The sequence below is a fragment of the Muntiacus reevesi genome, chromosome 1 (assembly GCF_963930625.1).
Source record: "Muntiacus reevesi chromosome 1, mMunRee1.1, whole genome shotgun sequence".
In the NCBI taxonomy this organism is placed as follows: Eukaryota; Metazoa; Chordata; class Mammalia; order Artiodactyla; family Cervidae; genus Muntiacus; species Muntiacus reevesi.
In genome coordinates, this window is record NC_089249.1 from 6,413,298 (window position 1) to 6,425,882 (window position 12,585).

Sequence of the window (12,585 nt, forward strand, 5' to 3'; positions counted from 1 at the left end):
CTATGGATTTTAAAGAAGTAATTATTTTTGATATAAGGTATTTTTAGTCAATAAAGAGTAGATCTTATAGGACAACAATTTATACTAGTTTTTCATTTCTTCAGGACTTACTATACAACAAGCAACCCGCTAAACCCCACATATTTTAGGTTATAAAGCTCTCATTACAGCCTTGTGAGTAGAAAGACATTGGCGTCCAAAGACCGTCAAGAGCCAGCATTGAGCTACATCCACAGCTGTAGGGGCAGGTAAGTGTCTATTCTACATCTGTTTGAATCCTACTAAAAGGAAAGTCTGATGGTTGGGGCATGTAGAAGGGAGGCAGTACTGCATCTACTCTGGATGCAGTAGAGCTGGGTATGGCATAAGCCCTTTTGGAGGAGGTTGCCATTAACCCACCATAGAGTCGCTAGAACTTACACAGGACTGGGGAAGCAGACACGTGAAGGGCACAAACAGAATCTTGCATGGACCCAGGAGAAAGGAGCAGTGACCCCACAAGAGACTAACCCAGACTTGCCCATAAGTGTCCAGGAGTCTCTGGTGGAGGCATGGGTCGGCGGCGGCCTGCTGCAGGGTTCGGGGCACTGAGTATAGCAGTGCGTGCATGGGACCTTTTCATTACCTCCACCACAGTTTGGCCTCAGGTCAAATAAACCAACAAAGGTCCGTCTAGTCAAGGCTACGGTTTTTCCAGTAGTCATGGATGGATGTGAGAGTTGGACTATAAAGAAAGCTGAGCACCAAAGAATTGATGCTTTTGAACTGTGATGTTGGAGAAGACTCTTGAGAGTCCCTTGGACTGCAAGGAGATCCAACCAATCCATCCTAAAGGAAATCAGTCCTGAATATTCATTGGAAAGACTAATGCTGAAGCTGAAACTCCAATACTCTGGCCACCTGATGTGAAGAACTGACTCATTAGAAAAGACCCTGATGCTGGGAAAGATTGAAGGCGGGAGGAGAAGGGGACAACAGAGGATGAGATGGTTGGATGGTATCACTGACTCAAGGGACATGAATTTCAGTAAACTCCAGGAGTTGGTGAGGGACAGGGAAGCCTGGCGAGCTGCAGTCCATGGGGTCTCGAAGAGTCGGACATGACTGAGTGACTGAACTGAACTGAACTGAGTACAGAAAGAAGCAGGAGTAAAACAATTCTTGGAGAAATATTGTGATGTAAATCAAAACTTGGGGCTCAGTGTTGGAAGTGAGTTGTTCCACGTTCTACCTTCATTATCTAAGAGAAAAAGCCTGTAACAAGTAAGCCCACTCATATTTCATGTAAATATCTCCTGCCTTATGTCAAAACTATTTCTTCAAGAGTAACAGAATTTTTCCTTTAAATTAAAAACAAACTCAAGATTTTAAATGATTGTTTCCCATTGTATTGTTCCTTTCCTGTCTCTGTTTTTTTACCTAGAACGTAGAGTCCTTAGTGGGAAAAGGAAGGGCATGATCATTCATCTCCATTAACAGTCTTGAGTGGTTTCTGTGATCTAGTCATCTCTGAGTCAATAGACATGTAAATGCTCATGTAGTTAGAGGAACTATTCATCCACACTGGACTTTTACTTAAGCTCTGTCTACATCCTTCATAGTCATGTTTCAGAGAATGTCTCATTAACTGGGCAGATTTTTGAAAATTATAATCTTTCTTTGAAAAAAAAACCTCTTATTGGATTTATGCCAACAAAAAGCAGAACCCATTCTTTAATAGTTTAGTATTTGGGGAGAATGTAAGGAATTGTTGTTATGTTCTAAATTCATTTATGATATCATGGTACCTTAGAGCAGAGTCAAACAGATTGCATTCACAGTGGAACCAAAACCTGTCATTTTTCAGGTGTTCAAGTTCACTGCAGAGATGAAAACAAGAATGACCCAAGTGCAGATAATCACTCTTTATTTCATCAATTTGAGTCCATTATTGTCTGTGTCCTACTCATATATTTGGTCTTAAGATAATCTGAGCGCCAAAGAATTAATGCTTTTGAACTGTGGTGGTGGAGAAGCCTCTTGAGAGTCCCTTGGACTGCAAGAAGATCCAACCAGTCCATCCTGAAGGAGATAAGTCCTGGGTGTTCATTGGAGGGACTGATGCTGAAGCTGAAACTCCAATACTTTGGCCACGTAGTGAGAAGAGCTGACTTATTGGAAAAGACCCTGATGCTGGGAAAGATTGAACACAGGAGGAGAAGGGGAAGACAGAGGATGAGATGGTTGGATGGCATCACCAAGTTGATGGACAGAAGTTTGAGCAAGCTCTGGGAGTTGGTAATGGACAGGGAAACCTGGCATGCTGCAGTTCATGGGGTCGCAAAGAGTTGGACACGACTGACCGACTGAACTGAGCTGAAGATAATCTTAAATATAGCTTCCTCTTCATCCCTCTTTTTTCTCTGTCATTAGTCATCTTGTTTTCCAAAATACTGTGCTACAGGAGACGATTTTACTTCAAGGAGAGTGAGTAAGGAGATTGCTTTTATGGCTATTGTACTGAGCCCACCTGACAATTTTTACCCCTTGTCAATGAAGTTAATTGATGTGTATGAGTGGACTGTCTGAGAATTTCATGACCTCTCTCCCTTGGGTGAGCAAATGAAGGATGGAGTGTCACCTCTTTTGTAAAAATCAAACTCTTCCCCCATAAACATGAGCTTACTTACATTTGCAAGCATCTGGGGCAGAGAAGGGTCTTCGGAGGTCCCGGTAGAAGCCCGGCTTACATCGCTGGCAGTGCTGGCCTTCTGTGTTGTGCTGACAGTCATTGCAGACGCCACCACTACGATTCCCTGATGCCTCCCACACACTAATGTCAAAGTGACAGGCGTCAGCATGTCCATTGCACTTGCAGGCTGGGGGAAAGAAGGACCAGAGGAAAACAAAGAATTAAAAGTAAAATGACAGTGTCTCTAGTGTTCAGGCAGTTACGAGTAGGGTAAGCTGACTGTTTATTTTTTTAAATAATTATTTTTTTTCAGATTCATAATTGGAAAACAGACTTGTGGTCGCCAAGGGGGTGTGAAGAAGGAGAAAGGATAGACGGGGGTTTGCAGTGAGCAGACGCAAACTATTACATACAGAATGGAGAAACAATGAGGTGCTACTGTAATAGCACAGGGAACTACATTCAGTAAACTGTGATAAGTCATAATGGAAAAGAATATGGAAAAAAGAATACATGCGTGGTGTGTGTGTATGTGTGAAGTCCGACTCTTTTGTCCCTTAAAGACTGTAGCCCGCCAGGTTCCTCTGTCCATGGGATTCCCCAGGAAAGAATACTGGGATGGGTTGCCATTCCCTCCTCCAGAGGTTCTTCCCGACACGGGGATCAAACCTGTCTCTCTTATGCACTGGCAGAGTTCTTTACCACTAATGCCACCTAGGAAGCCCTATGTATGTATAATTGAATCACTCTGCAGGAATTAACACAACATTGTAAATCAACTGTACTTCATTGTTTTAAAATTTAGTTTTTTGGATAGTATACCTTTTCACAATACAGGAGTCAAAACAGTGTAAGAAGGTTTATATATTAAGAACTCTAGTCTCCCCATCCCTATTCACCCTGTTTCCTCTGGCCCTCAGTAGTTTCTTTCCTTTCTTCCTTCTCTTTCATCCTTCTCTCCCTCCCACCTTCCTTCAAACCTAGAAGGAACCTTCTGGTGTACAGGGGTTAGTAACTTGGCAGATAGATTAATTTGCCTTTCATGAAGTACTGTTCTTCAGTTATTGTACTGGTGAGTATGACGTGGTCCCCTAGAGAGACCTTAATTTTCTTATGTGAGAGGCTTGCAAAGTTTCTTATGTAACAGATTCTCAGAGTCATTTCTAAGATTATAGTCAGTAGCACCAAGAGACAAGTCTCTGTGTTCTATATGTATTTAGATATGCAGCTGGTTTCTGTGGAAAGGGCCATAATGGCACTCTAGGAATTTGGGGGAAATTCTTTAGATTCTCTTGATTGATTTAGAATAAGGATCTGGACTTTTTCCTGGAGGTCAGCTGTATTTGAAAATGTTTTTGCTATTGTTTTTCATTGTTTCCTTGATGTGTTATGATATTTTGACCAGATTCATAGTCTTTAAAAAGCATACTATAAGATAATTTAAGATTTATGCTTACAGGAAATCCTGTACATTTCCGTGAAACTAAAATAAATCAGTTATGATTCCAAACTACATATGGGAAGAGACTTCTCACAATTTTGTCCACTGTATTTGCCTTTAAACCCCAGTAGAATTGAAGTTTGTTAGTGTAAACACTGCTATGGGCATGTGCATTTCTCTGTGCGTGTATATTTCTATTTCATGTGTGCTTCCAAAGAAAAAAATGGTTCACATTGCCATATTTTTTACTCTTCTATCTAACCTCAAACCTCAAACCCAAGGTTAGCCATGACAGTGGTAGTCTCATTCTTGGTGAACTGGCATAGTTTCAAATCTAATTTGTTTTTAAAAGTATAAGTGAAGAGACAGACATTATGGTATTCCAGAAAAAAAGTATTTAATTTGGAGTCTGAAAACTAGGGATCAAGTCCTGGCTTGACTTGATCATCTGACTCTATCATTTACTAACTTTGGCAAGATACTTAAAATTTTATTGAACCTCAGTGTACTGATCTCTAATATGGGATTAACACCACCTACTTTATAGGGTTGTTTTGAGAACTGAATTCAAGATACCTATTTTCATTATTATAATTCAGTATCTGTGAACTCTAAACCTCAGTTGCTCTGTGTCTGGCCATGTTTTTATTATGTTAAACTCTCAAGACGGGTTCTCGGGTTCAACATAGAGTCCCAGCAAATGAGCAACACATTCTTGGCAAAACAGTCATATCAGCGACTTTGCAAGCAGTAATTGTTTCCAATGACTGAAGTCACAGTGGGCAGTGATATGGGCTACGTTTGTTAGCATCTGTCACCTACCATTTAATATTGTGTTTCTCAAGACAACAAACGAGAAGTCTACAGAGGTTTACTTAACAAAGAAGGCTTTTGAGTCCGTGGACTTTGTACTTACTTCTGCACTCATTTGGAGACCCTGTTTTTCCATCAGCTGCCTCCCAGGGGCGGTCGTTATATAAAGGTGCACAGTGTTGGCAGTGGGTGCCAGCCGTGTTGTGCCTACACATACACTTCCCATGGACCTGCAAAGAAAAGTAAGAGCTAAGAGCACAAACAATGCTAGGAAAGAACATTCTTCCCACAGCCTCATCTCGTTGATTGGCTTTAGCCACATGACATTCATTCACTTGAAGACATTAGTCATCAAGATAAGACAGACCTTCTTTGGTTTGTCTTTGCTGTTAATTCAAAAAACTACAAAATATGTATTTTCTTGACAGCAGGATACATGACCCAAATAAGCAATTCCGAGATAATTGCTAGGCATTTATTTAATTTTTAATACTTCAAATTATTTTTATTCTTTACACAAAAGTAATACATCTTCAATACAGAGAATTTAGATCTTTCCATGTCATTAAATGTTTTTGTACAACACCCATTTTAATTATTTCCTTGTACAATATACAGTTTATTTGACCAATCACCTATTTCTGGTTATTTAGCCTTTTAAATATTTTTATACAGTACATTTTAATTCTATAATTAATATCCTTGTAGCTATTGTGTACATCTTCATTTATTTGGAATGTGTTTTCTAGAAGTAAAGTTAAACACTCATCATCTGTATATTTTTAAGGCATTGAAGACATTTTGTCATAATTACTGGGCATTTTCTTTTAATCCCATAATTCAGAGTAGCTGAGGGTTTTTAAAATAGTATTTCTCACAAGGAGAAACATTTTAGTGGAATTGTTGCAGGAAGGGGGACCCCTTCCAGGACCCAAAACTGGGCTCTTGTCTAACACTCGGAAATGAACTGTCTGAGGAGACACATGTGCTGACAAAGGAAGAGATTTCATTGGGTAAGGCACCCGGGTGGAGAGCAGGAGGGTTAGGGAACCCAGGAGAACAGCTCTGTCTCATGACTTGCAGTCTTATGGTGATGGGATTAGTTTCTGGGTTGTCTTCAGCCAATCATTCTGACTCAGAGTCCTTCCTGGTGGTGCATGCCTTGTTCAGTCAAGATGGATGCCAGAGACAAGGATTCTGGGAGGTGGTCGGACATGTGGTGCCTCCTTTTGACCTTTCCCGAACACTTCCGGTTGGTGGAGGCTTATTAGTTCCCTGTTCCTTACCAGGACTTCCTGTCATAAAACAACTCATGCAGATGGTTACTATGGTGCCTGGCCAGGGTGGGCAGTTTCAGTCAGTGTGCTTCCCCTAACAGAATTATTTGGGATCTGAGCATTTTATGAGAATTTTAATATTTTTTATTATCTCATCAATAATTTCTAAAAATTAGTATTTGGAATCATCTGGAATACTTCCTGATAACTAAGTTTGCCATGAATTCCAGAACCAAAATGAATTTATTGACACATGATGTCATGACTGTACAAACAAACGTTTTTTGAAGTAGCTCAGAGACAGAGTCCCAAACTTGGATCTAATTAAGTGTTGCTTGTTTTTTCTTGAGAAACAGTATAAAAGATAAATCAATGCAGAGGTAATAAGTTATATCAACCATTTACAATTATTTAATGAATATCTACTAAAGAAAGTTGCTATATTAGGCAATGTTTGATACACAAAGCATTACAAAACATGATTTCTGTCTTCAAGCAAAGTACAATGTAGCTGGATAAAAAAGATTTACATAGAAAAAATTATGCATAAACAAAACAATAAATAAATACCAAAGAAAGAAAATTATGTTGGAATTTAAAAGATGCAGAAATCACCGGAGATTAACAGTGACTGAGGACTTTATGAGAGAGACCGATTTTAGAGATGGGCGTTGAAGTTGGGCAGCATTTCTGACAGGCAGAAGGGAACAGACTCCCCAGGAAGAGGAAACAAAAAACCAAGCTGTGGTTCTAGGAGGTTAGGGAAAACCTATGAGCAAAGTTTATTTCAGTACATCTGAAATATTCTGACTGCGATGATAAAGGAACTACTAAAAATGAGACGTGTTTAGACTGTCCAGAAATAAAATAAATCTTCAGTCCTGTTCAGTTGCTCAGTCGTGTCCGACTCTTTGCAACCCCATGAATCGCAGCACACCAGGCCTCCCTGTCCATCACAAACTCCCAGAGTTTACTCAAACTCATGCCCATCGAGCCGGTGATGCCATCCAGCCATCTCATCCGCTGTCATCCCCTTCTCCTTCTGCCCCCAATCCCTCCCAGCATCAGGGTCTTTTCCAATGAGTCAACTCTTCGCATGAGGTAGCCAAAGTATTGGAGTTTCAGCTTCAGCATCAGTCCTTCCAATGAACACCCAGGACTTATCTCCTTCAGGATGGACTGGCTGGATCTCCTTGCAGTTCACGGGACTCTCAAGAGTCTTCTCCAACACCACAGTTCAAAAGCATCAATTTTTCGGCACTCAGCTTTCTTCACAGTTCAACTCTCACATCCATACATGACCACTGGAAAAACCATAGCCTTGACTAGACGGACCTTTGTTGGCCAAGTAATGTCTCTGCTTTTTAATACGCTATCTAGGTTGGCCATAACTTTCCTTCCAAGGAGTAAGCGTCTTTTAATTTCACAGCTGCAATCACCATCTGCAGTGATTTTGGAGCCCCCAAAAATAAAGTCTGACACTGTTTCTACTGTCTCCCCATCTGTTTCCCATGAGGTGATGGGACCAGATGCCATGATCTTAGTTTTCTGAATGTTGAGCTTTAAGCCAACTTTTTCACTCTTCTCTTCCACTTTCATCAAGAGGCTTTTTAGCTCCTCTTCATTTTCTGCCATAAGGGTGGTGTCATCTGCATATCTGAGGTTATTGATATTTCTCCTAGCAATCTTGATTCCAGCTTGTGCTTCTTCCAGCCCAGTGTTTCTCATGATGTACTCTGCATATAAGTTAAATAAGCAGGGTGACAATATACAGCCTTGATGTATTCCTTTTCCTATTTGGAACCAGTCTGTTGTTCCATGTCCAGTTCTAACTGTTGCTTCCTGACTTGCATACAGGTTTCTCAAGAGGCAGGTCAGGTGGTTTGGTATCCCCATCTCCTTAAGGCCCGATGCTGTAAACAGCAATATTGCATAGGAACTTGGAATGTTAGGTCCATGAATGAAGGCAAATTGGAAGTGGTCAAACAGGAGATGGCAAGAGCGAATGTCGACATTCTAGGAATCAGCGAACTAAAATGGACAGGAATGGGTGAATTTAACTCAGATGACCATTATATCTACTACTGTGGGCAGGAATCCCTTAGAAGAAATGGAGTAGCCATCATAGTCAACAAAAGAGTCCGAAATGCAGTACTTGGATGCAATCTCAAAAATGACAGAATGATCTCTGTTCGTTTCCAAGGCAAACCATTCAGTATCACGGTAATCCAAGACTATGCCCCAACCAGTAACGCTGAAGAAGCTGAAGTTGAATGGTTCTATGAAGACCTACAAGACCTTTTAGAACTAACACCAAAAAAGATGTCCTTTTCATTATAAGGGACTGGAAGTCAAGGAACTGGAAGTCAAGTAGGAAGTCAAGAAACACCTGGAGTAACAGGCAAATTTGGCCCTGGAGTATAGAATGAAGCAGGGCAAAGGCTAATAGAGTTTTGCCAAGAGGACACACTGGTCATAGCAAACACCCTCTTCCAACAACACAAGAGAAGACTCTACACATGGACATCACCGGATGGTCAACACCGAAATCAGATTGATTATATTCTTTGCAGCCAAAGATGGAGAAGCTCTACAGAGTCAGCAAAAACAAGACTGGGAGCTGACTGTGGCTCAGATCATGAACTCCTTATTGCCAAACTCAGACTTAAACTGAAGAGAGTAGGGATAACCGCTAGACCAAATAAATCTTAGGGTTCAACAAACGTGGAAACAGCTACAGCCAATACACTGTGGTACTACTGCTGGATGGACCTAACTTAGCACTTGAGAAAGTTGTGTTGTCTACCCAAGATCTCCTTTTTCTTCTCATTCTCTTGGAATGTATTTCCTCAGCTCCACTGGTAGAGGCACTCTGGGAATCACATGTGCATCATCCAAGTGTGTTAGGTGACCACTGTGGACCTTTATGCACAAATAAAATTCAAGTTCAGGAATTATTCAGGGCTCAGAGGTCCACAAGCTACTTGTGAATGAATCACATGAGACCTAAGGAGCCATCTTGAAAATTTAGTTTCTATGTATTATAAACTAAGGTTTTTGTGCTTAATGAAAATGAACTATAAATGTCCTTTTAGTTCTTAGGGATTAGCTAGGACATAGATTTTTTTAATGGTAGAATTGACTCAGAGTACAATATGTTACAAAAATTTTAGTTGATTTTCTTTATAGAAACTCAGCTAATATTATAGATTCAATGTATTGGTTTTGTTCTTGGAATGCCCAAGCATGAGGGGAATTATAGTTACCTTTTTTCTTGGGCTTTTCTTTGTGAAAAGACTTGTTTATACAACAAAGCTAGGACTTGTTTATACACAAAGTCCCATGGAGTTGTTAAGAGTTTACTATACATAACTATTCACACATCCAGGTAAGAGCTAAAGACAACTTTGCACTTATATTTAGAGAGCTGCAGGAATTCAATTTTCACTACGCTATAAGAATGAGGTGTTTTCTTCCTAGCTCCTGAGTATCTAATTTTTCATATATTCTGGTAGAAATACTCCAGTCCAATGCTTTTTATTAAATCTTTTAAATTCAACATTCTTATCATCATGAAAAAAATAGACATTCTATCAAATAACTTCCACAAGGTAAGATTCTTTTTCTTAATTGAAATATAGTTGATTTACAATGTTGTATTACCTTCTGCTATACAGTAAAGTAGTTCATTTATGCATATATATATATATATATATATATATATATATATATACACACATCTTCTTTTTCATACTGTTTTCCATTATGATTTATCACAGGACCATGAATATAGTGCCCAGTGCTATAAAGTAGCTTGTTGTTTATCGATCCCATATACAATAGCTTGTATCTGCTAGCCCCAAACTCTCACTCCTTCCCTCCCTCACACCCCCTTGGCATCCACAAGTCTGTCCTCTATGTCTGTGAGTCTGTTCCTGTTTCATACATAAGTTCATTTGTGTCATTTTTTTTTAACTAAAAAGTTTTTACTGGAGTATAGTTGATTTACAACATTGTGTTTCAAAATGAATCAGTTATATATAGGTATATATATATATATCAGTTACATATAGTATTTATATCCAGTATACAGGTATATATATATATATAGTTATATACAGCATACAGTAACTGTATATATATACAGTTATATACAGTATACAGATATATATATGTTATATCAGTTATATATATAATCAGTTATACACAGCAAAATGAATCAGTTTTTATATATATATATATATATATATATATATATATATATATATATTCAGCATATATATATATGTTTGTGTGTGTGTGTATATATATATACCTCCAGCATTGCAGGTGGATTCTGCTGCAAATTATCGCTACTTTTCTTTAGAGGAACTAAACTATCATTATAAGTCAGTTTATCAGGTTTGGTCTTGGAATGCTCAAGGCCTATATGTAATTTCACACAACTCAGGTTAGTCCTGGTCCACAAATTCCAGGACTCAGGAAACCAAAGGCACTTAGGGAACCTCATCAAACATTCACATGCATCACAAGATGATGTGGACCGGTCAGTTCCCTCTGGAGTAAGAATCTTAGAGCACTTCCTTGTACCCACATGCAAGGATTGGGATGAACCTCCCAGGGTCTGAAAGATGCCAGCCCAGCAAATATTTCTGCACACAGGAAAAGTCAAGGAACTGTCATTTTGAGAATTACTAAAAATAGTTGTAAATCATTACCTAGACCATTTGAAACAAGAAATCCTTTCTCAGCGATACAACTGTTACTGTTCAAGCTTGAAAGATCACCTACTATTTGATGCTTGTGAAAAATGTGCAAGTGAAACTAGGTCTGCATTGGGGGAAAAAAACAGAAAAAGGAAACTTTAGCAATAAGTTAAACAAAGTCCTTGTTTGGTACACAAACATAAACTAGATAAAGAGCAGGAAAATGGGATTATGTATTTAAGGCTTAGTTGAAGAATAGTGGTGTCTGGCTGTGTAACCGGGAAATGAGAAATCAACTTTAACAACAAATCTACAAACCCTAATTATACAAGAGTTATACCTTGGCATTTTGGATATTCTATGAATTTCATAAACCCCTCCATTATACTGAGAGTACATTTCTCTGTTAATGTCAAAAGTTTCTTACTATATCCCATACAGGGAGGGAATCATACAAACTTTGAATAAGAAATTTAAGGGATTACTAAAACAGCTTGCTCATGAATACCTGTGTACTTTGGTGACAAATATGATATATTAGAGGTAAACAGACATGGAAGAGAAAATACTGCTCCTTCATATATATGGCTATAAGAATCTATGTGGGAACAAAATGAGGAAATTATTATCTTTCAAATTTGTCATTGTAAGATACACATCTTGCTTAGAAAAGCTCATTTTTAATTGTTCTTTGGGGACAGAAAGCCCTCTAGTAGTCAGCAAACGTAGACTTGAGAAAATTGGCCATGGCAGGAGGTTGTAAGAATCTGGCCATTGGCAATGTTAAACATAAGAGTTGGACAATCGCTTATCAAGACAGTGTAGAATATTTAAACATTAAATGGAAGATTGGCTTTGACAAATTTTAAGGTCCTTCTAGTCTTAAGGTTCTATGATTCTCTCTCTTTTTTTTTTTTTAGGTTCTATGATTCTAAGGCTTGCCTCTGTGTATTGTGAATGCTGTCTGGTTGGAGGCAACTACCCATAATCCTTTCTGAGCTACCAAATAAGCCTTAAATGTCATCTGGCAGGGTCCTACTACCATTTCACCAAGAGTGCTTCCAAATGATGTGAAAGTCAAATAAGGGAGAGTTAGGAGAATATCTCTCCTTTTTAGCAGGCACTACCTCATGTGGCAGAAATGAAAAAGTAAATGTTAATAGTCTCTGAAGATGGATTTGCATATATCGATAATGACTGTACCAAAACTAAAATAAGTTTCATTCTTTCTGATTTTTCTCCTACTGTTTTCCTCCTTCTGTACTGTATTTTCCTCATTGCTTATGAGAAAAGGAATCACAGACTGTCATTCTAGCACCTGCCTTCCAAATAAAGGTATATTTCATCATCCACAAATAATCCACAAGTTTTTTCCACAAATACCAAAGCAAATAATAAATATGGTTAAAGTTTTGGAAGACTCAAATTAACCAAATTCTTTTATGAATGTCTGATAAAATTTGTTTCCCAGCTGCTCTCCAAGAAAGAAAGAACCAACTATTGTTCAAGTCCTACTAAAATTTGTAATGAAAGTTAGTGGGGAAAAGAGATTTTACAGCCAAGTATTCAGAAATTCTTGAATTTCATCAACTGGGTACTTTCCTTGAGCTCCTGTGCCATTATTATTTACATAGATATGATTTTATTTTCTTTCTTTACCATTCAACTTTGAATTTC

The 12,585-nt window shown here is 38.6% G+C and overlaps 1 protein-coding gene across 4 annotated transcripts in view; it reads right to left on the reverse strand.

The window, feature by feature from the left end:
• NTN4 (netrin 4) overlaps window positions 1-12,585 on the reverse strand; it is a 122,954-nt gene that overhangs the window by 47,744 nt on the left and 62,625 nt on the right. For all 4 annotated transcript variants that reach the window (XM_065937126.1, XM_065937121.1, XM_065937118.1 and 1 more), the window contains exons 4-5: window positions 5,029-5,155; window positions 2,670-2,858 (exon numbers count right to left, since the gene is read on the reverse strand). In XM_065937126.1, coding sequence (XP_065793198.1) covers window positions 2,670-2,858; window positions 5,029-5,155 — 316 coding nt within the window. The remainder of the gene's footprint in view (window positions 1-2,669; window positions 2,859-5,028; window positions 5,156-12,585) is intronic.